Genomic DNA, 27,724 nt, shown 5'->3' with positions numbered 1-27,724 from the left:
ATGTGATTAAATTAACCTTCTTCCATCTCTCAGTTGCAGGGCTCCTCAAATAAAATAAAACTTCTCAATTTGTCCCAGTGTTTCAGTGTTATCAGTGTTTAGTATTGAAGTATATTTGCACCAGACTTCATAACTTCTTTTTTTTTTTTTTTTTTTTTCTCTCTCAATACTGCAGTTCCAAAAGAATTGGTGGAGCTTCACTTGAAACTGATGAGAAAGATTGGGAAGTCTGTCACAGCAGACAGATGGGAAAAATATTTGATCAAGGTACAATATGCGCGTTGTCTTATTCTGCGATGCTGGAATATGGTGATGATGAGCTGTCGTGTCAGCAATCCCCTGGTATGAATTATGGTCAGCCTGGGGCGGTGGTGTGGCCAACATCCATGTGTGTGCCCGGACTTCAGTTGCGTAAGGTCCCAGCTTAACTTTCAGTCTGCCTAGGCTTGGGGGGAAAAAAAAAATCTCTGAAAATAGACAATATCTTCTGCATGTAAAAGATTGTCTACCATCATACCTGATAATAAAATACTTGTTTGAGCATTAAGACCCTAAATGAAGAAGATTTAGTAGCCTGCAAAGGGGCTAAATTAAGCAGAGAGATTTCCACAGTAACAATTCATTTGTGTATCAGTTATCTGGCTATGATTGAATTATTGTGATTTCGTTGGTGTTCATACCAGGGACTAACCATAGAGAGTTCTTGCAGCATGTGTTAATAGTGGAAGTATGGCCGCGATTTATATCTGCATGCTTAGAATGGCACAGCTAAAATGAAAATGTAGTTATGCATCCATAAAAATATAGCATCCCATTGTTTTACCTAATTCTATATTGATATTTTAATTGTGGCTATGCCTTTGTTGGCAGCTTATGTGCAAATATTTTTCAGTTTAAAGAATTTCCGCTGCTTCCGAAAATAAAAATATGCGTATATTCAAAATTAATAGATTACCGTTTCCCCTCTGGATATATTCCATGTGTCTTTTAATCCACAAAAATATAGTCTTGGTATTGTCTGTACAGCCATGATCGCATCTTATTTAGAAATAACCACGTTATGGCAATAACAACGATACAAATAATGGCACGTGGCAAATCCAGTTGCAGTTTGTCCCCTGAAGTGCCATCTATAAGCTTTACAGAGAGAGGGATTTGTCTTGAGGTTTGTGTAGTCTTAAGATGAGGATGTTTGTAGGACGGGGAGCACGTCAGGAAATAACCTGCTGAAGGGCCTTAGGTTAAATCTAACCTCTTAACCAGTTGTCAAGTATTTATGATGATGCTGTAAAATAATAATTCAATAATTTATATAACTTTGTGTACTGTGTATATTACCGAGTACTGCGCTTACTGAATTGTGTTCAATTCCGTAATGTACCGTAAAGCAGCAAGCTGAGAAAACCCAGCTCTGACTAGTGAACTTACCTACCCCACTGACGCCACTTACCACTGGCGTGGTAAGCAGAAAGCAGAGGGAGAAAACAAGTTTTTGAGGGAGTAGTTTGGAAAATCTTCCTTCAGCAGGCATTGAAAGAATGGGAAAACGGTGAGGGAACCCTCCCACACGCTCCTGTTAAGACCAAGTAAGCGGTAATAAATTCGACTTCGTTTAACAGTCTCCAGAGCTAACTTGAAGCTTATTCTAGCCAGTGGTTCAAAGGAACCTCAAAGAACAAAGGAATTTGACTATAACTAGAGAGGTATGCTAATATCGTCCCCATTTCAAAGGGGTATAATTAATTTAGAAAAACAACGAAGAGTACTGGGAAATGCCGCAAAAGGCAGGAAAAACTGAAAAGGTTTGGAACCATTGAGACCATTCTTCCTCGGTGCCTGCAGTATTGTTCAGCGTATCGTTGGCATGCTCTGAGAGGTGATGTTGACCTGGTTTTCCTGTGTTAGAAACTAATAATGTCTTGCTTTGCTAAAACATTGCATACGTACATTACATAAACAACATACATTCTAGATGTGACCATTTTTTTATTTAGGATGAAACTTGAAGTGGAGGACATTGAAACCTACATGCTCTTAATATTTATGCATGTATATATTATTAATATGTTTTCTTTATATACCAGCTGTTTATAAGTTATGGTTTATTTGACTGCCATGCTTATAAAGAGCATCATAAAAAATCGTCTTTAAGCTGTGGCTGGTATTCTGACAGAGAGGGAGAGCAGTGGATGTTGTCTGTCTCGACTTCAGCAAGGCTTTTGACACTGTCTCCCATAACATCCTCATAGGGAAGCTTAGGAGGTGTGGGATGGATGAGTGGACAGTGAGGTGGGTTGAGAACTGGCTGAATGGTGGAGCTCAGAGGGTTGTGATCAGCAGCACAGAGTCCAGTTGGAGGCCTGTAGCTAGCGGCGTTCCCCAGGGGTCAGTACTAGGCCAGGTCTTGTTCAATATATTCCTCAATGACCTGGCTGAGGGGACAGAGTGTACCCTCAGCATGTTTGCTGATGACACAAAACTGGGAGGAGGGGCTGACACACCAGAAGGCTGTGCTGTCATTCAGCGAGATCTGGACAGGCTGGAGAGTTGGTCAGAGAGGAACCTAATAAAGCTGAACCAGCGCAAGTGTAGAGTCCTGCACCGAGGGAGGAAGAACCCCACGCACCAGTCCAGGTTAGGGGCCAAACTGCTGCAAGGCAGCTCTGCAGAGAGAGACCTGGGTGTCCTGGTAGACAACAAGTGGCCATGAGCCAGCAATGTGGCCAAGAAGGCCAGCGGTCTGCTAGGGCGCATTAAAAACAGCATGGCCAGCAGGTCAAGGGAAGTCATCCTCCCCCTCTGCTCTGCCCTGGGGAGGCCACATCTGGAGTACTGGGTCCAGTTCTGGGCTCCCCAGTTCAAGAAAGACAAGCAGCTACTGGAGAGAGTCCAGTGGAGGCTACAAAGATGATCAAGGGGCTGGAGCATCTCTGTGCTGAGGAAAGGCTGAGAGCCCTGGGGCTGTTCAGCCTGGAGAAGAGCAGGCTGAGAGGGGATCTCATCAATGCTCAGCAAGAGCTAAAGGGTGGGTGGCAAGAGGATGGGGCCAGACTCTTCTCAGACAGGACAAGGGGCAACAGACACAAAGTGGAACATGGGAAATTCCATCTCAACATGAGGAAAAACTTTACTTTGAGGGTGGCAGAGCCCTGGCACAGGCTGCCCAGGGAGGTGGTGGAGCCTCCTCTGGAGATATTCAAAACCCACCTGGACGCGTTCCTGTGCCACCTGCTCTCGGTGACCCTGCTCTGGCAGGGGGTTGGACGGGATGATCTCCAGAGGTCCCTTCCGACCCCTGCCATACTGTGATTCTGTGAATATATTTTGGGATAGGAAGTGAACATGGCAGTTCAGAGTTCTTTCCCTTCCTGCTTCTGTTGGTGAATCACCCAAGTTGGCTCACCAGTGTACACACTAGTCTTTTTTTGGAACAAAAAATGGCTGTAGGACTCCAGGAATCTGACTTTTCTCCTTTGTGGAGATAATGTACATGGTTATGTGTGACCGAGGTAGAGAAATGGCTTGTCCTAAATATTTTAACAACTAAGAACATCTGCCCAGCTTAGCTGTTTTCTGAAAACAAGTAGACAAATGAATTCAGGCTGCACTGTCTCCTGACAAAATGCTTTCTGTTTGCTTATTGTCAAACGTATTTTGCATTTTTGTACAGATGAGATTTCTCTGGACTGGTCTGTCTGGAACCTTTAACCCCAAAATCGGCACGTTCTCAACACGTTGTCTTTTCTGATTGTTAGAATTCAGGTGTTTGTAGTCCCACCCACGCAGAGTCCTCTGCTGTGTCTGTCACCTCCCTGCTTTTGTTGTTTAAAGTGAGCATTTGGAGCATGGTAATAGTAAGTGTTGGATGCCATCGTAGCTGCTTTGGAAATATTTGAGACGCACACATTTCGGCGTCTCTTTTGCAGGGTGGGAAGGTGCTGACCGCTCTTTAGCACGCAGAAACCAGCTGCTCCCGCAAGCAGGAGGTGTTTGATCAGTGTGAAACATCCCTCCCTAGGAAGGCAGAGACTGACGTTTCAGCGCAGCCCGAATCAATGAGATGTGTAGTTCAGGGTTGTGACAGAACTTGTCAGGAGAAAGCACAATCATCTGGTTTTTAATTGTCAAAACGTAGTCATTTCAGTTGGAACAGATGCTTCATCAGCTCTGATGTCTCTGAGCTGTTGCTTTGACAATCATACCCTTCTGCAGCACATGAAACTTCTCATCATTGCTTTCATACTTAATGAGTAAGTAATGAACAGCGACTGGCATGTGCCCTTAGCAAGGGGTTTCATATTCAGTTTCCCAGCATTTTTCATCGTTGAAAATGAGAAAGAAAGCGGAGTAACCTCGTTTTGTGAGCAAGGAGCGATTGTCCCTCGCTGTGAGCTTCGGCTTTGCTTCAGAAAAGTACCAGTGTAATGTCCCTTAACCTCGGAGCAGGAAAAACTGCTCTCCAGAGGGATTCATTGTGACCAGAGAGCACTCTCCTCACCGTTCTCTGTATGTCAGAGTACGATTTATGCTGTGGCTGAGCCGATGTAATTGCAGGCTTGCCCTTGGGTCACTTAAGAACCTTGGGTCAGTTCTAGAGATGGCGGAGGGTGGCCTTGGGGACAGAGGATGGGTAGCAGCATCTGTCTTGGTTGTAGCCCACGTGGAGTTTTACAGCACAAATTGGCTGATCTGTACTTCTGGTGGGTGAAATGTAGGGTTATTTTTGCTGCTATTTCCAGAGAAAGGTGCTTTCAGATGTAATATACAAGTTTTTAAGTAGCTGAGTGACCAGCTCTGGAGCTTCGTGTCCAGCTCTGGAGCCCTCAGCACAAGAAGGACACGGACCTGTTGGAGCAGGTCCAGAGGAGACCACAAAGATGATCCGAGGGCTGGAGCCCCTCTGCTGTGAGGACAGGCTGAGAGAGTTGGGGGTGTTCAGCCTGGAGAAGAGGAGGCTCCGGGGAGACCTTATAGCGGCCTTCCAGTCCCTGAAGGGGGCCTACAAGAAAGCTGGGGAGGGGCTGTTTGCAAGGGCATGGAGCGATAGGACGAGGGGCAATGGCTTTAAACTAGAGCAGGGCAGGTTTAGATCAGACATTAGGAAGAAGCTTTTTACACTGGGGGTGGTGAGACACTGGCCCAGGTTGCCCAGAGAGGTGGTGGAGGCCCCATCCCTGGAGACATTCAAGGCCAGGCTTGATGAGGCTCTGAGCAACCTGATCTAGTTAAAGATGTCCCTGCTCACTGCAGGGGGGTGGGACTGGATGGCCTTTAAAGGTCCCTTCCAACCCAACACATTCTATGATTAGTGACCGTATCTTGTGTTTAATAACTAGGTGATGGGGAGACTAAGCTGTTTGGATTGAGTCCATTCAGCAGAGCTTCGCTTCCTTGCAGACTGAAGGGCAGCAGTACCTCGTGTGCTAATTGGAACAGTCGTGATTCAAAGCTGGCACTTGAAAATCGTCTCGACTGGAGCTGTGATTAGCTTTTGCCTCCTTTTAATGGGCATTTCCACTAGAACAGCCTCATCCGTTGGAGATCCCACTATGTGTCCTGAGTTCATAAGCAGCTCTTCTCTGTTCCTAAGAGTTGTCTTAAGCACATCTGAGTTGTTTAGGAGGAGAGGGAATTCCTTCTCCACCATTATTATTGGAGTTCCTGCTGATTCAATCTATTTATCCTCTACTGCCACTTTATTTTCCGTGTTTTGGGGTTTTTTTTTTCCCATATTGGTGTCACTGAATTTATTTGCTTTAGGTAAATTGAAACTGACTCTACTTAGAATATTTTAAAATATTTATCAAATGGCTTGAGGCCCAAGATATTTAGCGTTTTCTAAAGAATAATAGTTCCACAGCGTGGAGTGAGTATCAGTTGCCTTTGTTATCTGCAGTGCAGTTGTAGGACTTCATGGCCCCAGGAGAGCTTGGCAGCTTACGTGCTAATTGCTGTAAAGACACGTTAATAAGAAATCACATCTACTCAAGAGAATTTGTATTCTAAATAGGCAAGTCAGAAATAGAAAAATGGGAGATTTTTGTCCAGCAAAGACGAGGACACCTTCCCAGTTCAGAGTTTAAGAGGTTTCGAGAAGCTGGTGGTGACCAGGACCTCAATGATATACTCTTCCATGGAGATTTGCCAGTGCTTCCTGACCTACCCCAGTTTTATTTTTTATTTTTGTGTGAGGCTTTCTGACCTACAGTCCTGCAGAGATCGTGTATCATTGCTACTACAGTAAGGTACTATTAATAAAAAAAATAAAGTTGCTTTTATCCACTAACCCTAGCAATCTTATTTCGTTTGTGACAGATATGCCAAGAATTCAACAGCACTTGGGCTTGGGAGATGGAAAAAAAAGGCTACCTAGAAATGAGTGTTGAATGCAAACTGGGGATTCTGAAGGTACGTGTTCATCAATTAAGTTTCTAAATGACTTTTTCCATAGTCACTTAAATATCTTGAAGATTTTGCTTTTTCACCCACTGAAACATCTTGCAAGTTTAGCTTGACTGAACCATAGATGTATTAAATGCGGAGCTGATCTGGTCATGGGCACGATGCTCGTGGTAGTGGGTTGGGCCCAAACTGAATGTAAGACTTTGCATATTTTTCACCCTTTGTATGAAAATTGTTTTGGACTTACTGTCAGTGGCTATTTGCCTATGCAGTACACTTTTAAAAATGTTTATTAGCTTGCAATTAAATAAGTTTATGAGAATTCTTAAGGCAAAGGTGGGACTTCATCTTTTCAAGTCTTGAGAAAACTGTCAGCGTCGGTTCCAAGTTATATATGTGCGTTATTCTAGAATGAGATCATTTGTACTACGTAAAAAAAAAAATAAAATCAAAAATAAACTTTCTAAGCTGGCCAGGAAAACAAAATTTAAAAAATTAAAATTTTTCTCATTTAAAAGCAACATGGTCTGGGAAAAAAAACCCCAGTAGCTATAGCTAACTCGTGGATCCAACAGAGGCGCCTAAAAAGAAGTTCCAAATTACACTGAAAAGAAATGAGCTGATTTTCTTATTTCTGTTTATATTTTGATATTTTAACAGTCTTTCTACGTTCTCACTCTTTCAGTATCTCTGCGAATGTCAGTTTGATGACAATCTAAAGTTTAAGAATATCATTAACGAGGAGGATGCCGATGCCATGCGTCTTCAGCCCATTGGTCGAGACAAGGATGGCCTGATGTATTGGTATCAGCTGGATCAAGAGCATAATGTCAGGATGTACATAGAAGAACAGGATGACCAGGATGGATCCACGTGGAAGTGCATTGTTAGGTATTCCCTGTTTTTTTGTTGTGTTTTTTTTTTTCTTATTTTCTAGGGGTTTTAGCTATTTGTGACTGGGATTCAGAAATTTATTTCAATAAATCTCCATTTCTCACAGAGTAGGATTCATGACAGTGGGATTTTTCTGCCTTCACGTGTATGTTTTAGTGAAAAACCATATACAGAAATAATTCACTGATTTGTTGGTAATAGCCAATGTGTAATTTGTTTTCTGCATAATCAAGCTACAGCGGATATACGGAAAGGGTACCAAGAGGACGATGGCTCCGCATTGCTCGCTGGCCAGCTAAATGCCTTAGGAGATGGAGGAGGACTCTTGCTTCTCTGCCTTCTGCTCTATTAAGACAATTACAAAGGGACAGTTTTGATCTTGGGGGAATTACATTGCAATTCTGACTTAATGGAACTACAAAATTGTTGACAATAACAAATAGGCATGAAAAATCTTCTGGAGTAGAATTCAGCTCGCAGATCACTAAAGATGGGCGTGACGTTGATGCAGACTGACATACGTACATGGCTCAGTGCCTCAGTTGCTGCAGATTGGTCTGTTAATATTTTAAAGATACTTTAGCTTCAAATTTATGGGTTTTGTGATTCTTGTTACGTATTTTGTTTTTCACTGTCCTACTCTATGCAAAGCTTATGGGGTCTTTCTTACTGGAAAAAGAATTAGTTTGAAATCTTTTGCATATCTCCCAGTTACCCATTTTTAATTTCTCTCCATGTAAACTTCTTTTTTTAAATTTGCTTAGTTCCAAGGGGATTTTAAACTGGACTCAGCAGAATCAACTCTGACTTAAAAAGATCTAAAAAAAAAAAAAATCTAAAAAAAAAGTCCAATCATAGGTGGGTTTTTTTCTGTTTGTAAATTTTAATTTTTATACCTGCAGCTTCTTTACCTATCCATAACTTTAGTAACCAAGGGAGTCATGCAAAACTGTTTAAACCACTATCAATGGGCCATAAAATGATAAGCACCACCAGCAGTGCAGTTTAGACAGCTGTTGTGGATGGATCAAGTAAATATATCTAAACAAAGCACTTGGGAGCTGAGCGGTGTTTATCTCTCTTCACGCGTTATAGACTCCAGAGATCAATGCCAAAAGCAGAAATCAGAAATTTTTCTGCTGAAAAAGTTCTGACGCTCCGTGCTCACAGCCAAAAAAACACGGTAATGCGTAGTAAAATCTGAAATGGTTTTACACCCGTGAGATTCCGCATCTCAGGGTTGTTGCACTTCCAGGCTTCATTTTTTTTTTTCTGTAAACCTGGGGAAAACAAATTGCTGAACGGTGACTTTGAGAAAATAAATGCGAGAGCCTTATTATTCTGGTCTATTAGGAAAAAAAATGACGGTTTAATCATCACTTAAATTCATTCTACATTAAGGTGTTGTTTTTTATAGTTAGATTTCCAGTTTAAATAAGGAGTTACAGTGCACTGAGGTTCACACGCGTAGAGATGCACAGACAATTTCTCATAACCCGAGTAGCTGGAGTTTTCTAGACATCTTTGTATTGTTTGCTACGTGTGTTTAGGATAGATGCTTGCAAAAAGTGTCTGAATTACTTAACCACCTTTGAAAATTTCACTTGAATGATGTGGTTGCTGTTTTGGTGCATGAGCGGAAAACTGCAGCTTCCTCTCTGCTGGGAGAAAAAAAGAAATTGCAAAGAAAAGGCAGTGAGGATTGGTAAGAGGGTAATAAATAAAAGAATAATAGTAGGAGCTTGGATCCAGACGCAACAGAACTTGAGTTGAGATAGATAAGGTCCTTCCAAAAAAAGTGATTTGATTTTGGTGCGGATAAATTGGAAGGTGTCTGATGGCGAAGTTGCAGCCGCTCTGGTGGGACAGGCATTTAACTACGCTCGTATATCAGGTTTTCAGGGCAGCATTCATTTCAGCACATGGCGTTTGTTTTATTTTTTATGAATCCCTTTGGGGTGATTAAGTGGCTTATCAGACACTATGTTTTTTCTTCTGTCATCTAGAAACCGCAATGAGCTTGCCGAGACCCTTGAGCTCTTGAAAGCACAAATTGATCCTGCCCTGTTGAAAAACAGCAATTCTCAGCAGGAGAATTCATCGCGTGAAAGCCCAAGCATAGAAGATGAAGACACCAAAAAGGGTGAAGAAGCACCTACACAAGGTTTTCTGCCTTCTTTTCTCAAATTTTAAATGTTGTGCTGTGGCAGTGTTAGAATTTTCAACTTCATGAAAAGTTACTGTGTTAGATTAGGGCTTAAAAAAAAAAAAGAAAACCACAAAAAATGTTTCTGTTCAAAGTAAATCAAGTAAATATTGAGTACTTTGAAATTATAAATTTTATTGGAGGTTTTTAGTGTATATATAGGCTCAAGAGTATTTATAAGAAGAGAGCTGTGTATAAAGTGTTTTCTAAGTAATTTTATTTTTGCTGTACATTTTGTATAATATTGTAAATAGTCACCATTGTATGTTATTATGGAGCATTGAACTGTTGCCAATCTCTTCCTGTTCTAGCAACATTAAAATTTTAAAAAGAAAAGAAATCTGTTTGTGCAATGCCATGATTGAAATCAATACAGTATTGGGTGTGGTGTTTATTTTTGCTTTTGAGTTTGAATCAAAAAATACAGGTTGCTTCCTCAAATGTATCATAATCTACAGGATTTTTCAAGAAGACATGAGCTTAAGTTAAAACAATTTAAAATACTAAAGTATTTTAGAAGTGAAGTGGTCCTTAGCTGCCTCCACTGTTCTTTTTTCCTTCCTTATTATCATGTCATTGCACATATTTAACAACTTACTTGACTTGTTGGTTTGTGCGTTGGTTTTACTATCAATATCAGTTAGCCTGAAGTATTTTGTGTGACAAGAATCTGATCTTTTCCAGGTTATGAAAAGCTAAAAATTTGTTATCCCAAGTAATTTTACCCCAGTTACCACCTGGTATTATCATTTTGTTAAAATACGGGAAAAGATTTTCACAATCAGAAACAAGATTTAAGGTTTCCACTGTGTTAGTACGTGTTTCTTCAAATCTCGTGAAGATAATTAGATATATGGCATTAGCCAAGGCCCATCTTGGTTCTGAGCATCAAAGAGAAAGACTCGCTGCTTTATTCTCATTCTTTGCAACAAACGGTGTAGAACAGAAGAAATAAATAAAATATTTAGATAAAATTTGAGTTGTGGAAGCATGAAGAGACTACTCTAGGAATTGCAGTAAATGATGAACACCAGCAGAATTGTCTGTCAGTCCAAGGCATTTCCAGTATCTAACTGTGCGTATAAGTGACAACATAACCCGTGCGGTTACTGACGCTGCAGAATTAATTCCAAGTACTGATCTTTGTCTCACTAGAAATTGGTCAAGCTGGCTTAAATCATCTACTCGAGATCTCTACTTCAGATGTGGATTTACTTTACATTGGATTCAGGAGGAGGCATTTGAAACATTTTAATAAATGTCCCCACTGTAGATAAGTCCCCAAATCCGATGTCACGTTCAGAAGGGTCAGTACTTGCATTAGGCTGTGTATGGATGCAGAATCACTCCGAGGCACTAGTTCCATGTAGTGAATAATGAATTACTTCCATGTGCAGTGATTTAAGTGCAGTCAGTGGATTCAGAGAGTACTACTTTCAGTTGAACAGCTTTAGTATTTCTCTCCGTTAGTCCAAGGACTGCACTCAAAGCCCTTCTACAGTACGGTGAAAACATATTGGAAGACCTGGTACCTGTTCGCTTTGGCCACTTCCCAAACAGCATTAAATTAGTTCATATAAAAATAAGGTAAACTGAACCAAAGCTTACATGGTTTTTTACTAGGCTGGTTGATTGACTTGAATAGTGTTAAGACAACTTGTGCATTGGCTGAGTCATTTTGTATTTATGAAATGCTTTACGAGCATTTCGGGGAGCTGAACTATAGAACTGTTGCTTTTCGGTATAGAGAAGTTTGGGGATCCTGGTCATCCTTGATGTTAGAAGTTTGGGAGAAAGCAGTAGGTGACGGGAAGAAATGGTTGTACAAAGTTTAGACAGAACAAAACGAAAGGAAGGTGGAAGAAAACAGACATGGAAAAAAATATCTCATTCTCACCATACGGATAAATGTCTTTAAAGAGGCAGCTTTTACGTTACAAGGGCTGAGACTGGGGACCACTTCTGTGAAGGGGGGAAAAACCAGCCGTGAGCCTTGAGAATGTTATCGCTCCCGGTGCCTTAGAGATGCATCTCTCCCTGCTGTACTAATTGCTGAGGCTTATTTGGATACATGCTGTGTATTGGAAAATAGTATAAAATATATGCATTCTTCCTCACTGCTCTTTGAGTTTCTAAAATGCTTATTTTCTTTAATGTAACCAAGTTAGCTGTCAAGTACTTGCCCCTGTGTGTTTCTAACCACTTGGGAGGCTCTCATCTTGGAAGAGAATTACACTTGTGTGGAGGGAGAGGGGTGAGATAGAAGAAAAAAAATCATCCTTTTGTTTGGAGTTGTGGCACCTTTGCAATAACATCTTCCAGATGGTAGAAGATACTGTTATGTTATATGGAGTGCTGTTATATTTGGGTTTTTCCTAATTAGTTCCATCACTAGCTGACTCAAAAAGTATGGTAAAATAAAAAAAAAAACACGGAGACATTAAAAGGCTGCGGTAATGATAAATAATAGGCTTAAGTCCATAGTAAGAAAACAGACGCGTGGTTTCTTCTGAATGCTGGAACTGTACTTTAAGCCCTAACGATCTAAAACTGACTTAGCAAAGTAGGCATAACCTAATTCCTTAAGCTCTGCAGTTTTTTCTGGGATATGCTACTGACTGTGCTTGTTTTAGAAATGGCAGGTGAATGTAGAATATTGGCTGTTATTTGTGTTTTGGTAGCACACAGGAGATGTAGTCATTGCCTACAGAATCTAGGTGAATAATGTTGGATGTCTTCTCTTTTCTCCGAACTATTGAAATACAATAGTTAAGTATTGCTTGAAATAAAAACGGGTACAACAGGGGACTGATTTCTATGTGGAATTTCACTTGAAGAGCGTGGAATCTTCCACCATGTCCTGGTTTGTGAAATAATCCAGAAACTCAAGTGAGACTTCACGTTGATGCTTCGTGCGCCGAGAACTTAGGTTTTATGTGTCCTCTGAAAGTACTGTGGTACTACTAAAGAAGAGGCTGAGATGTCTCTACAAAGAAGGATAAAACTAGAATTCTTCTGCTAGCTTCTGAAATGTAGGTTTTTCTTGATAGATAATTAAAGAGAATTGTGATTCTGTAGCTAAAAATTGAGAACTCACTCATTAAATGACGGTATTAGGTAAGCTAGACTGCTAGTAATTCCGTGAGAGAAGATTCATTTGCGGGGGACTTTGGGTTGTTGGGTTTTTCAGATAGATAGACCTTTATTTTGCTGGATGCTCTTTGTAATCCTGTAGGTGCCCTGGTTGTTTCATAGCTGTTTTTCTCTGTCAACAGAAAATCAATTAAAAATCAAAGAAGAAAAAGAGGAGGTGGAGGAGCGGTCAATGGAATCGGAAAGCCTTCCTCTTCCTGAGGTCAAAGAAGATGAAAATACGCTGAAAATGGAGAAGGTGGAAGAAAAAGAAATTATAAAATTGCCAGTAATAGTAAAATTAGAGAAACCTTCAGAATACAACGAAGAAAAGCAAGCTGTCAAAGAAGAAAGTGACTCCTTTAAAGAAAATGTCAAGCCTGTTAAAGTAGAGGTGAAGGAAAACAAAATAGAACCAAAAGACTTAAAAGAAGTAAAAAGTTGTACCGACAAAATAGCAGTTCACGAGCCAGAGAGGTTAGAATTTTGTGTTAATGTCAAAACTCCCCAAGAAATGGTGGAGAAATCTGTGGAAGAAAGCGAGAAACTTAAAAATGACCAGCAGGCAAAAATACCGCTTAAAAAGCGAGAGATCAAGCTGACGGATGACTACGACAGTCCAATAAAGGGGCCCCTATGTAAATGCGTTACTCCTACAAAGGATGTCTTGAAGGAAGAAGGGAAACCGGAAGAAGAAGCTTTTAAGAGAGTCCCTACAATTACTGCTTTATGTCCCGATGGGAAAGTGCTAGTAAATGGAGAGGTTAGCTGTGAAAAAATAACCCCAAGTGTCATACAAAATAATAAGTCAGAACACTCTGCTAGCGCAAAGGAAGACAGCGGCTCATTGAAAGAGAAAAATGGACAAAGTGGGGAAAAGGTATCAGACTCGGTTAGCAAAATTATAAAAGCGTGCGAGGTTGAGAAAAACGCGGTAACGGTGGTGAAAGAGGTAGGGGCTGTGGTCTCTGAGGTTTCTAATCAGAAAGTGCCTTTAAAGGAGGAATCTAGTCCTGTGGAAAAAGAATCCCTTGACAGCACAGCTACTGAAACGGGAGTGGAAGAGTCTTCAAACTCTGATGACTGTGCCAAAACAACTGAAGAGACACTAGCCATGAAAAGCAAAAAGGACAGACTACCGCCACCCAAAGAATGTTTAGAGAAGTTAGAGAAGTCCACAAATCCATCCGCTCCCGCAGACCAGCCCAAGCTTGCGCTCTCTGATGAAGAGACTCTGAAAAGTAAAGGTGAGTCTGAGGAGAAACCTGATTCTCCAAAAGCTGCTGAGACGCCCCCATCATCTGCTTCTCCCGTGACTTTAGAGAAGCCTGTTTTGGAAAAAGAGGGCTCCGATAGTAAACCGGCTCTACCCGAGGAAAGCAAAGTAGAAGAAAAATCCAGCTCTGAAAAACAAGAGGAAGAGCCAGAAGCTGCCAAGGCAGAGCCACATTCATTGGATGATGCCCATGCTTCTAATCTAGAGGACTCCTCGGAGAGTAAAAAGGAATCTCCACCACCTAAAAGCAAATTTAAATATAAGCTAGTTTCTGAAGAAGAAAGCTGCGCAACAGATAATAAAGAAATAACTTCTGAAAGACAGAAAGAAGGAATTAAATTAACAATCAGGATCTCCAGTCGGAAGAGAAAGACAGAAACACCACCAGAAGAGGTCGGCATTGGCCGCACATTAAGGCGATCTCCAAGAATATCTAAGCCTACTCCAAAAGTTGTGGAGACTCGGGATCAGAAACCTGACAAAAAACGACCCGAAGAGGAAGAGGAGAAACCTGCAGCAGCACAAAAACCGGAACGCAAGGAAGATGCAAAAAAACAAGAGAAGGAGTCAAATTCTAAGGTTAACAAGGTAATACAGTTTTATTACCCAGGAATAAAGAGTACCCGCAGTCTTATTTATAAGGAGAATGTACACTTACGTAGGAATATTGAGCATTTTGTTCCTTTGGCCAGCTTTTGCAAGGAACTGGCTTTGCAACCCAGTTAGCAGACTCGAGAACTGTAAATACACCCCCTAAGAGAGTGTTGACTTACCAGTTTATAAAATCTATCGTTTAACCCGAACTAAGTAGACCAAGTCATCTCAAGTGGATTCTTCTAGGCAATGCAGTGCTGAGAGCTGGGTCAGTCTGGCTGAGAGGCTGAACGGAGACTCCCAGCTCCTGTGGATTTACTAGATGGATACTTGGTGGTGGCTGGTTGGTCAGGATGGTCTTAAGCCACAAAGGAACCAAAAAATGGTGAAGAATTAAAAATATTATGATGACTTCTGTTTCTAGGTGAAGCTAAAGTTATTGTTTTGCTGAGTTTGTGATAGATGTAGCTTTTCTCATACATGGGATATAAATTTTACTTCGGGTGGAGGTGTCTTCTTTCATGATAAACTTTTGCTTATGCAGCATAGGTCTTAAAAGTGCGTCATATAACATAAGTTAAAATTGCATACGTATAGTTTGCTTCTACGTTTATATAATTATAAACACCATTTATTAATTTATCTTCCTCTTTTCTTCTGGATATGGAGTACAAAAGAGAAACAAGTAACAAAAAATCTACCTTTTTAAGTGTACTTGTTTTATATCAGCTTGAAATCCTACTAATTTTTCCGCTGCAACCCATTTCCGTACTGATTTTTTTTTTTTTGTAGCTCTACCAAGACATTCACTTATTTAGCAAAGCTGAATAATCTTCATAAAACGAGCAGCTGATTTTACAAGGAATGATAACATTTAGACTGAAAAGTGTTGTCATACACATAATGGAAAAAAAAAGGTCAAGGATTAATTTTAACATTTTCATTTAAGAAAATAAAATCATAGTGGTTGTCAGTCCTACAAGTAGTTTTAATTTTGAAGTACTGTTGGTAAAGGAGTTTCAACTTGATCTCTTTTTTTGAAGGACACAGAGATCTAAAAATACTGACTTTTCTAGATAGATTTTAAAATAAATATGATAGAGGAAGAAGTTTGAAAGTAGTAAGCTTCTGTCATTTTGAGATGAAAAGTACCCAAATCTTTAATAGGCTATTTTATATTTGTTTTCTTTTAAAGAAGGGTTTTTTAAAAACTAGATTTGAAATGATGATGACATATGGGCAAGCCTAAAGTTAAACTAATACTATCATGGATTTAAAGTACCGTAGTAGTACTGCTACTAAAGTTTATTGAACAGTAAAATGAATAAAGAGCTGGAAATTAATGTTAAGAACATGAAACAAAATCGTACCAGTACGACAAATACTCCTTTGGTTGAGTCTGTCCTGCAGGAGAAATAGAATATTTTGTACATTTTAGTTTATTCAGCTTGATACAGGTCAATGAGTTGTTTAGTCAAAATTAAAAAATGCTTTAGGTTGGAAAAGCGAGAAAAGTTATTTTCCTTTTTCAGTGCCTGGGGAGGGAAGGAGTTGAGAGAATGTCCACAAGAAACAGTTAATGGGAAGAAAAGTTTCTCCTGTTTCATCTTTTGCTTGAAATATGAAATATTCTAGTTGCAGAAAGTAGTTCTAATGAATACGAAATAATATTCTGAATTTTAATTGAACTCTGTTTTTCATTCAAAGTGTATTTTAAACAAATCACTGGTAAAACTTAACACATCTCGAGAATAAGAGGTGTCATTTTCCACCATGTAAAATAAAGAGGTGGAAAATTCATGTAACTGCCTGGTAAGAGATACGGTTGTTTTACCGAGGTAGATACGATACAAAGGGGTAGATGCCCCTTTGGTTAGCAAAAAAAGAGCATCAACTGAATCAGTTTTCACTTTAGAAAAAGGATGGAAAATTATAGATCTGAAAGAAGACCTGGATATAAGTTACGTATTTAAAAGGTGCAGTGATTTTATTTCAGAAAAGTATGCCCGTCTTAGAGAAAAGCACAGAAATACTTAATATGCGTGTTAGAGTGCAAGCATGGTTCCTAAAGTGAAATATAGGACACAAACTGTACGTGAGGAGGAAAAAAAAAAAATATTCTCTTTGGATTTTTAGAGCAAGTTGACTTTGTCAAAATAGAAAAAAAAAAGGCCTGAGTGACAAATTTAACTTCCTACTTTTAAATTGTATTTGAAAGTTTCTCTTTACTGGTAGATATGAATTTTTCTCCCTCTACCTATCCTGTTGCACTTGTAGGCTCTTTGAAAGATTATTGGTTCACTGAAATGCTCTGTTGTAAATTTTCTGCAATTTTTCTGATTGAAATGAATCGCTTCACTGTAGGGAAATGTGTGTTTTAAGGTCTGGGAAGAAACCCGGTAAGCTCCCTTTCTGTTTTCTCTTTGAAACGGTGTGTCTCATAGAGAAGCAAAGTTCGGTGGACGGGTACGCGGACACGTGGCAGGTGGAAATACTCCAGTAATGAAGAAAGTGAGGACTCGGAGAGTGAAAAAAACTCTGATGAGGAGGAGGAAGAGGAAGAAGAGGAGGAAGAAGAAGCCGCACCTGCTGATGATGATGAGCCGTGCAAGAAGTGTGGCCTTCCCAATCACCCCGAGCTGGTAGGCGTTTGGGGAAAGCTTCTGTTATCTGTTGTGTCAGATGTGGTGGATGGGCTTTGGTGGCATATGAAGGTACATCATCCTTTGAGCTGGCTGTATGTAGGAGTAGATGAGTTTAATAAGGAGAGAAGGAATTTATTTCTTCTGTTTACCCGCCTCTGAAGTGTTGTCGTTTATGAGGTATATCTTAGACCATTGAGGATTCATCTGGGTGAGGCTTTGAGGTTGTGCCCACAATCTCAATGAACACAGAGGAGACAAGACAGGGAACTACTGAAGAGAGTCCAGCAGAGGCTACAAAGATGATCAGGGGACTGGAGCATCTCTGTGCTGAGGAAAGGCTGAGAGCCCTGGGGCTGTTCAGCCTGGAGAAGAGCAGACTGAGAGGGGATCTCGTCAATGCTCAGCAAGAGCTAAAGGGCGGGGGGCAAGAGGATGGGGCCAGACTCTTCTCAGTGGTGCCCAGTGACAGGACAAAGGGCCAACGGGCACAAAGTGGAACATGGGAAATACCATCTCAACATGAGGAAAAACTTCTTTACTGTGAGGGTGGCAGAGCCAGAGGCTGCCCAGGGAGGTGGTGGAGTCTCCTTCTCTGGAGATATTCAAAACCCACCTGGATGCGTTCCTGTGCAGCCTGCTCTCGGTGACCCTGCTCTGGGTGACCCTGCTCTGGCAGGGGGTTGGAGTATACGATCTTGGAACCCTTACAATTCTGTGATTCTGTGAAATCGTAACGTGCAGTCCTGCTGTGAGCCCGCAGAACAAGCGTCTTCTCAGGTGTGTGACAGATATCCTAGCGTAGTTGAGGCAAAGTTCAAAATTTAGGATGTTGGAGATCAATATTCCAGTAGGTGCTCACACAGCTTATGCCAGCTTTGTTCCTCATTGTTAATGGAAAGGGATGTCTCAAGCTTTACACAGCTAAGTATGAACTGTGGTGGTTGCCCAGTTCTGGGTACCTCTAAGACTCTGCAAGGCTTTGTCTCTACTGTCTGGGACATAAAATCATCCTGATTGAGGGAATGGCCAGGTTTCCTTCGCGTGGATATGAGTGTGCAGGGAAAACAATTCACACCGCCTCTTGTTCAGATGCAGTTTTCCACTTAGTCCGGGATCTGGAAAGCTCTACCAGATTGCACATTATGGGCACACCGTCTACGTAGTCCAGTAGCACGAGGTGCCTGTGAACAGATAATAAGAGTAAATCTGGTGTTAAAATATAAAACTGTGACACAAAAACTTCTCCATAAAAACCACCCCTGGCTCTGGCAGCATCTAGTGATAAGCGATACAGGGGTGTTTTGGGTTTGGCACAGTCCAAAGTATTTATAAAGCGCTTCTGTGTTGGCTGGAGGAATAGTTCTGGAGCTTGTTCCACGTTACGAATGCCAAAAGGTACTCATGATTCGTTTTGTTTGCACAGATTTTGTTGTGTGACTCGTGTGACAGCGGATACCACACAGCCTGCCTTCGCCCGCCTTTGATGATAATCCCTGACGGAGAGTGGTTCTGCCCGCCTTGCCAGCACGTACGGTTCCGATTCGGCTTCGCTCTTCTCCTTTTCAGCTTTGCTTGCGGTTGTGGGGATTTGTTGAGAGTTTTAATTAGTTCTTTTATCATTTTTCTGTTTAAAAATAGGCAGCGATGGATTTTAGGGATCTTGTCCATTAGTAAAGGAAGATGTAAAGTTAGTAAAGACAAGATCTTGGTCATTAGTAAAGACAAAGATCTTCCCTCTTGTCCGTTAGCACAACTGAGTTTTGTGAGGTGTTTTTCCTTTCCCTTTATTTTTTCTGCTGACGTGTACATGGGAATCTCCAACCACACCGGTCTTCTCCCATCTTTGGTTAAATTGCCTCAGGACTAACATAGTATTAAAAATACAATGTTTTAATTTTTCCCAAAAGAAACACCATGTTGTTATCCCGGAGGGATGGATCAGTGGCCGAGCAGCTGTTTCTGAAGTGCTGCTCCTTCTTCAGAGACGTTTGCTCAGAAGCTGGTTAGAGAAAGCCGCTATTTCTAATGAGCCTCACAGTATAGTTTGTCCCTGCTGGGAGAGCCAGCATTGTCCTTGTGGTGGGTAGGACTAGGGCAGTGACCATCCCCCTGTGCTGGGCACTGGTGAGGCCCCACCTCGAGTGCCGTGTCCAGTTTTGGGCCCCTCACCGCAAAAAAGCCGTTGATGTGCTGGAGCGTGTCCAGAGAAGGGCACCGGAGCTGGTGAGGGGTCTGGAGCCCAAGTCTGGTGAGGAGCGGCTGAGGGAGCTGGGGGTGTTCAGCCTGGAGAAAAGGAGGCTGAGGGGAGACCTTCTCACTCTCTGCAACTTCCTGAAAGGAGGGGGTAGTCGGGGGGGGTCGGTCTCTTCTCCCAAGTAACTGGTGATAGGACCAGAGGAAATGGCCTCAAGTTGCCCCAGGGGAGGTTTAGGATGGATATTAGGAAGAATTTCTTCCCTGAAAGGGTTGTCAAGCATTGGAACAGGCTGCCCAGGGAAGTGGTTGAGGCACCATCCCTGGAGGGATTTAAAAGCCGGGCAGACGTAGTGCTTAGAGATATGGTTTAGGGATGGGTTTTGTCAGAGTTAGGTTGATGGTTGAACTCGATGATCTGAAAGGTCCCTTCCAACCTGGGTGATTCTATGATACTATGAAGTAATAAACAAGTATGAACACTTTTTTGAAGGCTAGAAGCTGCTTCTTCCCCAAAACAACCCCAAAGCATAGTACACGTGTCCAGTTTCATTTAACGTACATTTAAGATAGCAGGATTTGCAGGGATGGTGCCAGGGAGGATAAGCCTGAAGAGCGTGTGATGCTGCTCTTGTTAAATTCATGGGGAAACATTTATGCACATTTTCACAATAATCTGCCTGATCCCAAAGCCCTTCCTTGCTTTTAGAAAAATTCTTTGCCAGAAGGGCTGTCGCCCTGCAAAAAGGTAGGCACGCTGGACATGGCTTGCTACGGCTGTACCCAGCTTTGATTTTTAGTTGTCATCTGAGGAGCGTTTTTCAGTAGTGATGATCTTGAATACGTGAGAATGTTTTCTTTGCACCATTTGGGATTGCAGCCTGTAGAGCATCTCCTTGCTCTGTTGCTGTTCAGTAATTTTTTAATATGAAAAATGACAGATTTGTAAAAGCGGGAAGATCATCCTTGGAAATAGCACGATGAGGGCATTAGCATGGAATAAGGCACCGTTTGTCCTTAAAAAAGTCATTTTTACATACGGCTCCTCGAGTATTAAGTGGTGTTTTAAGATAGGGAACATTTGGTAAGAAAATGATGCTGAAGCGTATCTCTGCTTTTTATTGCCGTGTCCACAGACTCACGCGTTTTCCAAAGATTAAGATAAGGGACAACCCGGTATCGCCCTGTGTGTATACGCTCGCCTTTCTGTATGTGTATTATGTGTGTCTGGGAAATCCTCAGGTTTCTCGGAGGCAAAGTTGTAAATACCAACAAAAACGTGGTACTAATTTACAAGTATGTTTCTTCTAAACATCTTGAATACTTGCTTTAGGCACATTGCTTCCGACAGTAAATGCCAGTAACTGGGAGGATGCATCTCTCTAGCAGTTCATGGGGAAGCACACGTGTTTTAGGAAGAACAGTATTCGTTGTAAAGACTTCTTCATCGAAGAGAAGCTTCCAGTGTAGCAACCTACTCCCCCTTTTTCCAGACAAATATAGCGAATGAAGTTGTCTGAACGTTAGTTCAACACGAAAACAGTTGGTTTATTAACACAACTAATACTGTGTTTCGTTCCCTTAGAAATTACTCTGCGAGAAATTGGAAGAACAACTACAAGATCTGGATGTTGTCTTAAAAAAGAAGGAGCGCGCAGAACGCAGGTACTATTGTTTGGTTGCATTCACAGCAGAGGGGTAGTAATAACTGACCAGGCATTAAAATAACTGGGGACTGGGGGGGAAAGCCGCGACGAGACTGGGAATTGCTGAAAGCGGTTTTGACTTCCCACTAATTACCAGTGGCACAGTGCTGGGAGAGCTTGCAAGAAGGGGGGGAAGAATCCAGTAATTGGGAAAGAGAAGCAAATACATTGTTTTGCTTATAAACAAATATATTTGTTTTGCTTATTATATACGTTTGTATATGGTTAAGGTGACTGAACGTAAACTTGGCTTTCCTGTACCAGTAGGGAAGTGGTTTTTAGCACTGGTTCAGCTGCACGTGTTAGTAATGCTGGCAGCCGTGCGTAGAGTTCCTGCTGTAAGCAAGGTTAAGTCCTGACTTTGGTATAAAGGTCATCCAGATCAATGTGGTTTTTTTGAGTCTTGTTGCTTTAAATTCTGTTAAACTTTGCCGAATTTACAAGATTATGCAATTGCGGCAGTGCAGGGGGTCAGCTGAATTACAACTTTGAATGAAATTTTGTGTCCACCCCTGCCTTTCTGAAGGCTAAATGCAAACCATGAACAACATTCTTAATATTTGGAACATCCTGTCGGCAGTTTTCAGACCCGCAAACGAGGGACATGAAACACAGTCTGCATAATTTACACCTTTTAGGACATATATTGACTACTTTGCAAAGTGTGATAACATCTGTATGCATTATTAAACAAAACTTTGCACGAATTGGATCTTAAAAGGCAAGTTTCACCAGAAGGTGAGTCCCTTTCAAAGAAAGTAATTGAGCAGGTTGGTATTTGCAGCAGGTACAGTGATATCCCATGGGATGTAGCAATTCGGTGCTGGGAGGACCAAAACACAATCCCAGTCTGTTTTTCAGCTTCTTTAAATCTCCTGTTTATTGCTGTTGCAGCAGCAACAATGATAGTGACAGATCAGGTTCCGACTGTTCCTAATGTGGCTGCTTCTCGGGGTGGAGCTAGATCACACCGTGGTAAAATTATCCACGGCTTGCCAATCCCCCTGAATTTGCAGCTTTGGGAATGAAACTATTAGCTATTTTTATGAGCGAGCTCAGCTTACACACAGCCTCCATCTGTGGAGGACACAAAGGAACTGTGTCTGCTGCTCCGCTTTATGGTGGGAAGACTCATTTACTAGTGAGCAATGTTTTTGGACCTACTTTGGTAAATATTCTGCTGGCAAACATTACATGGACTGCCAGCTTTTTCCGGTCTGTCTTGCTTTCTTGAAATCCCTAGTGTTGCATAAAAATACAATCTTTTAGCGGTTACAGGAGAGCGCACAATTGCTATTATCGCACTTTTCAATGTCTGAAACAGATGTTTAACAAGCATTTTGCAATCTGATCCTCATACCAAATAAACCTAATGTTTTGGATTGTATATCATCAGATTGATTTTAATTTATTTTTTTTGTCTCTTAAAAAGAGAAAAGAGCTTGGGTTATAAAAGATTTTGTGATACAGTAGTTGAATATTGAAGTCTTTCAGCTTCACAGGGGTACGTTTTAGCAAATTTTAAGGTAACAAGGCTGAAGAATTGTAATGCTAGAAGAAATGATAGTCCTTATTACAGCTCAGTGGGAAAGTTAAAGCAGGTTGTTTGTTTGGGGCACGGAAATATTTTAATGTAATGTTTTCAGTAAAATCGCGGTACGTGTTGTCTGTCTTTTTGGCGAAGAGGAGAAAACCAACTGGCTCATCATGGGCACACACACTTAATAGATTCTTGGAACCAGTGTTATTATCATGCTTTTTGAACTAGCGATACTGTCGTGCTCTTTCAGTTATTCTCTAGCTTTCAGGAACCTGCTTGAAATTCATTCAGCTGCTCAGCTACGTTCTTACACATCCCCAAAGCGTTACGTCACAGACATTTTCAATGAAAACTTTAGGTTTTACGTTGACTTACAAATACATAGATCAAAGTCGTACCTTTTTCTTTTTTTTTTTTCCCCCCTGTTCATGAATTCAAGGTGCTACCGCACCAGCCTGGCTGAAGTTCAGGTTTCTCACGTACACGCTCACTTCTGTAATCATGTCCTACCACCAGCTAGAGGGAGTGGCCATTAAAGCTTTTATGGATTCCCCTTTACTTCGTGTTAGAGACTCTCCGACTCCTTGATGGAAAATCCCTCTAGGGACTCCTGGGCTGCTTCTCCCAGGCCAAATCAGGTGGAGTAAGTACTTCCTTTCATCCACGCATTCATGACTTCCCTGTAGCGACTTCTGCAGCTGCTTCCGTGAGAGAAAATGTTTTCTGGATTCATTCAGAAGAGTTTGTAACCAGTCAGTGCTTATCTGCACCTCCCGTTGGAGCCCTCTTGGTTCAAATGTTTAAACTCTTGGGTAAAGTGTTGAGCTTCTGTGTGCTACCCACTCATAAAGAATGCATTTGATACTTCATTTTGCGTTTCATTTTAAGACCTTTACCGCACTTGGATTGTTTCATTTGCTGGTTTCTTCAGCGGCGTGTGCTCAAGCCAGGCAGAAGAAAAGCAGGTCTCGAAACCTCACTGATCGTGTTTAAAAACAGCTGAATTTTTCTCATCTCTCTTGTCTCTTGATGTTTTGCATTACAAGAAATGAGAAGTGGAGGAAACTATCAAAGACACTTGCTGAATACTACAATATTTACGTTTCTAGTTCCTTTCTCATTTTAGCAGTTGCATGCCTTGCCTTAAGATGTTATTTTAGTTCGTTTTCAAGAACGTAGTGATTTTGCACAGTGGATGACAAAATTCTTCCTCATCCAACCAATCTTGTGGTGCTCAGATGGATGAAGATGGGGGTTTTTTTGATCCATCAGTTTGGAGAATTGGCATTAGGAGACAAAACCAAATACTTCTATACACAGCCAGAATTTCAGTTTAGATCTAATGATACTGAGTTGTCAAAGTTCATGGTCTTTTTAGCTGTAACACAGCCTAAAATCCGCTTGTTAGTATTACTTTAGGAACCATGCTTGTTCATGTTATTTAAGAAAGTAATATTATACTAGATTCTTTCAGTAAAGAGTTCTCCAGGAGGTTATTTGGATAATAGTTTGGATAGTGCAGAAGGCTAGTCAGAAAATTTACTTAGATCCTTTAGAAATTAATGAAGGTATTGGAAACAAAATTTTTACACCCCTCTATTTGCAAAAAATAATGCCCATTTGAAGTAAACGCATCTGGGATTAATACTCATCTCAGGCGTTTGTGTACAGGTCGAGATGAGTTGTGTACGTGACGCGTCCTGTTGCAACTCAAGTCCATGTGGTATGTGCTTGTGCAACCACCCGCTGTAACTTCTGAAGTCTGATTCTGGTTGATTGAGGCTCTTTAGCTCAGGAACCTGGAGGAGGTTAAGATTGGTTCTTGGGTGATTTCATCTCAACTCTAACCGTGTTTCGCTGGATCCTGAAAGTTGGAGGTCTGCTGGCAAATGTCTAGTTCATACCTTTTCCCCCCACGGGATTCTTCTTTAGAGCATATGGTCTAAAATGCCATTATTCACAATAATTTTAAAATCTTTAGAGATGTGGCTTGCTTTTAGAGTCCTTGCAGAGACCAATGAATGCCACCAACTTTCTTTGGTATCTTAATTTGTTTAAATTATCCCTTGCTTTCCTAGAAAAAGGCTAGTAGGGACCCATGGTGATGGTAGTTTGGATTCCCACTCTGGTCTGGTTTAGTACCTGGCTATTCTTCCTGACAGGCTGCTTTTTTGACATCTCAGTTGAGTACCCCGAAGACGAGCACCCAGTGCTGTTTGCGAGGTGCTTGGATACCCAAGGCATCTCTAGTTGGGACTGGCAGATATGACAAGACCCATGGGAGACTTGTGTCCTTCAGGAGCCGCAAGTAGAGGCCAGGAGCCCGAGTTGTGCCCAGGGCAATTCAGATGATACAGGATGCTAGTGTTGAGGCAAGTGAAGTCTAAACTTGAATTTTACTTTGATTTAATCCTGTAACGTACTGTGGATGAGGAGGACAGCCTACTTCTCCTTACAAGTGTCCTTGTTGTATTTGAGTTCTGTTTTCTCTCCCATCTTCCGTCTGGTGTTCTCTAGACCAATCTATCCTCTTTTTTCAGCCTTTCTCACCAGGGCATGTCTGCTGCCCTCCAGTAACTCTTACTGGCTGGCTCTGAACTCTTCAGCTGGATCCCATCTTTCTTGAAGTGTGTGTGGTGTCCGATGACACCAAGCGCTCCGGCTGGGTGTGAACAGGGCTGACTACTACCTTGGCAAGCTCCCTTCAGTCGTCCTGTCGGCTGTTCTGTTCACCAGTCCATCTGTCATCATAGTTGTTTCCGCAGCAGCTTGACTCTGTTGATCTTTGTTTGGGCTATTCTACTCTGGCAAGGAATTGCTACGTAGGCACTTATTTGTTCCCTGGTGTTTCTAAAGTGGATTGTTCCTGCCTGGGTCTAAAATCTGGCACTTGTCCATTTTGGATTGCATCCCATCTTTGCATAATTTTCCCAGTTCAGTGTAATTTTGAACGCCCATTTTTTCTTCCAGCGCCACTAAGGTTGGTTGTAGTTATGGATGTGACAGCATAATCTTGATCACAACATTATTATTTTTCAGTTGTTTTTTAATTGCTTTTTACACCTGAATTTGATCATTTCTGTGGTGCCTGCAATCTTCAAGTACTGTTGATTGTTAGAACTCCTTGGAAATTTGGGCACAAACTTGAGCATAGGAAGTTCCACCTCAACATGAGGAGGAACTTCTTTCCTGGGAGGGTGGCAGAGCCCTGGCACAGGCTGCCCAGAGAGGTGGGGGAGTCTCCGTCTCTGGAGACATTCCAAACCTGCCTGGACGCGTTCCTGTGCAACCTGCTCTGGGTGACCCTGCTCTGGCAGGGGGTTGGGCTGGATGGTCTCCAGAGGTCCCTTCCAACCCCTGCCAGTCTGTGATTCTGTGAAATCTCTCACATTATACATGCAGGAAAATGTAATCATGTGAGATTTAGCACATAATTCCAACTAAAACAACGGTTTCCAGTTGGAACATCCTCTTGGGACGCTTCTGCCTAGCGATAAGAGCTTCAATCGGTGCTAATTACAGCATTATTTTAGAAGTCTGCAGTCTTTCTGTAAACTTATTTTCATTTTTTCTCTCCTAAAGAAAAGAGCGATTGGTGTATGTGGGTATCAGTATTGAGAACATCATTCCACCTCAGGTAAGTTACCGTGTTGTATTATTGTTTTCTTTTCCAAACTTCTCGGGCAAGAAGTTTCTCAGTGGTACGTTAGAAGTGCTAGTAGCATCTTGGAAAGAAAAAATCAATCTATATGCAGGTCAGAAATAATTCTAGACCTTTCGTTTTAGTCTGGGAGTGAATTTGGCAGAGAAACCAGGGGAGCTTTATTGTCTTTATTAGAGCCACCGGGTGCCAGAGTCCTCTGCCAGCGACGGATTGCAGAATTGCCTCCCTACCCATTGCACCTGGGTTTCGAGCGCAGTCCTTTACCGTTCTGTAGTTTGTTTATTTAAGTCTGGTGTCGGCTGTATAGTTCTCTAGGTCCGAGCTAACTGTCGTAGCTTTCCTTTGGAACTGATGCAAACAAATGTTTCTGGCCTATGGGAGTACGTAGGGAATACGTAGTATCTGTTAGAAGTGTAACATTTGCCTCCGACAAATGTATATTGAAGTCACATGTGGTTAAAAGCTATAAACATTTAGTGTTTTATTAACAGATGCTTTTATATGGCTTCCCTTTACAGAAGAGGAAAATGTTTTTTTTCGTGCGGAGAACAGCCTCTTCTCACTTCTTAAATACACTTTAAAGTGATTCTCTTGAAGTCTTAGCCAAATGCCTTCGTCTGCAATTGTATAATCTGTTCCTTGCATGAGAGTTTGAAATGAAGCTTTTGTTTGTTTTAAACGTAGACTTTCCGCTCTAACTGACTGTAATAAAGCCAGCTTTCTCCCCCTGTCTCTGGATAACAGGAAAACGATAACAGATTTAAACTTGCAAAAAAGTCTATGGCTGGGAGCAAATATTCGAAAAATTCAGCCTGGGGGCAGATATTTTTTTTTTTTTTTTTTTTTGTTAAATTAATAACTGGGTAGAAATATCATAAAATTAACCTGCGTGGAACTTCATTGAAACTGCACCACGTAAAGGTGTCCCCGTGCTCAGTATATAGAGGTGCTAGGCAATTTGTTCAGCTGCTGCATTTAATAGTCCTGGGGTTATCACCATCATCTCGGTGGTGATAAACACGATGATGCAACAGCCTGAACCCTTAAACTCTGTATTTGTGAGCTTTTCTAGCCAGTAAGGGCGATAAGTGCAAGTGTTCACGTCAACTCTGCTGCAACAAGTCATTATATTAGAAGGCAAAATGTGTTGTGTTGGGCATTTGAGCTTCCTGGAGGGTATCGGTATCATGAGCTCAGCCATAATGAGCGTGGAGGGAGGGGGCAGATGAAGCTTTTTGACACTTCTGTCTTATGTGACCAGGAGCCAGAAATACCTGAAGGTCAGGAAGAAAAGAAGAAAGATTCCAAAAAGCCAAAATCAAAGCTGCTTGAAAGGAGGTCTACCAGAACCCGAAAGTGCATAAGCTACAGGTCAGCAGCTTGTTTAAACACCTCGTAAAAGAAAAAGTCATACTGTCGCTTTCTTTCTCAAGCGACCCGCCACTTCTCGTGAACGTTTTTATATTTAAAAG

At 41.5% G+C, this 27,724-nt stretch overlaps 1 protein-coding gene across 6 annotated transcripts in view; it reads left to right on the top strand.

Annotated features, from left to right (window-relative positions):
- RSF1 (remodeling and spacing factor 1) overlaps window positions 1-27,724 on the top strand; it is a 66,535-nt gene that overhangs the window by 24,646 nt on the left and 14,165 nt on the right. For 4 of the 6 annotated variants that reach the window (XM_074572330.1, XM_074572333.1, XM_074572332.1 and 1 more), the window contains 10 exons: window positions 176-267; window positions 6,316-6,408; window positions 7,088-7,293; window positions 9,303-9,460; window positions 12,778-14,498; window positions 16,949-17,146; window positions 18,573-18,677; window positions 20,928-21,007; window positions 26,171-26,225; window positions 27,514-27,623. In XM_074572330.1, coding sequence (XP_074428431.1) covers window positions 176-267; window positions 6,316-6,408; window positions 7,088-7,293; window positions 9,303-9,460; window positions 12,778-14,498; window positions 16,949-17,146; window positions 18,573-18,677; window positions 20,928-21,007; window positions 26,171-26,225; window positions 27,514-27,623 — 2,818 coding nt within the window. The other 2 variants (XM_074572331.1, XM_074572335.1) reach the window with 2 other exon arrangements.

This window comes from Larus michahellis, chromosome 1 (assembly GCF_964199755.1).
Source record: "Larus michahellis chromosome 1, bLarMic1.1, whole genome shotgun sequence".
NCBI lineage: Eukaryota > Metazoa > Chordata > Aves > Charadriiformes > Laridae > Larus > Larus michahellis.
Note: the sequence above shows the minus strand (reverse complement) of the source record. Positions and strands in the feature narration are given on the sequence as shown.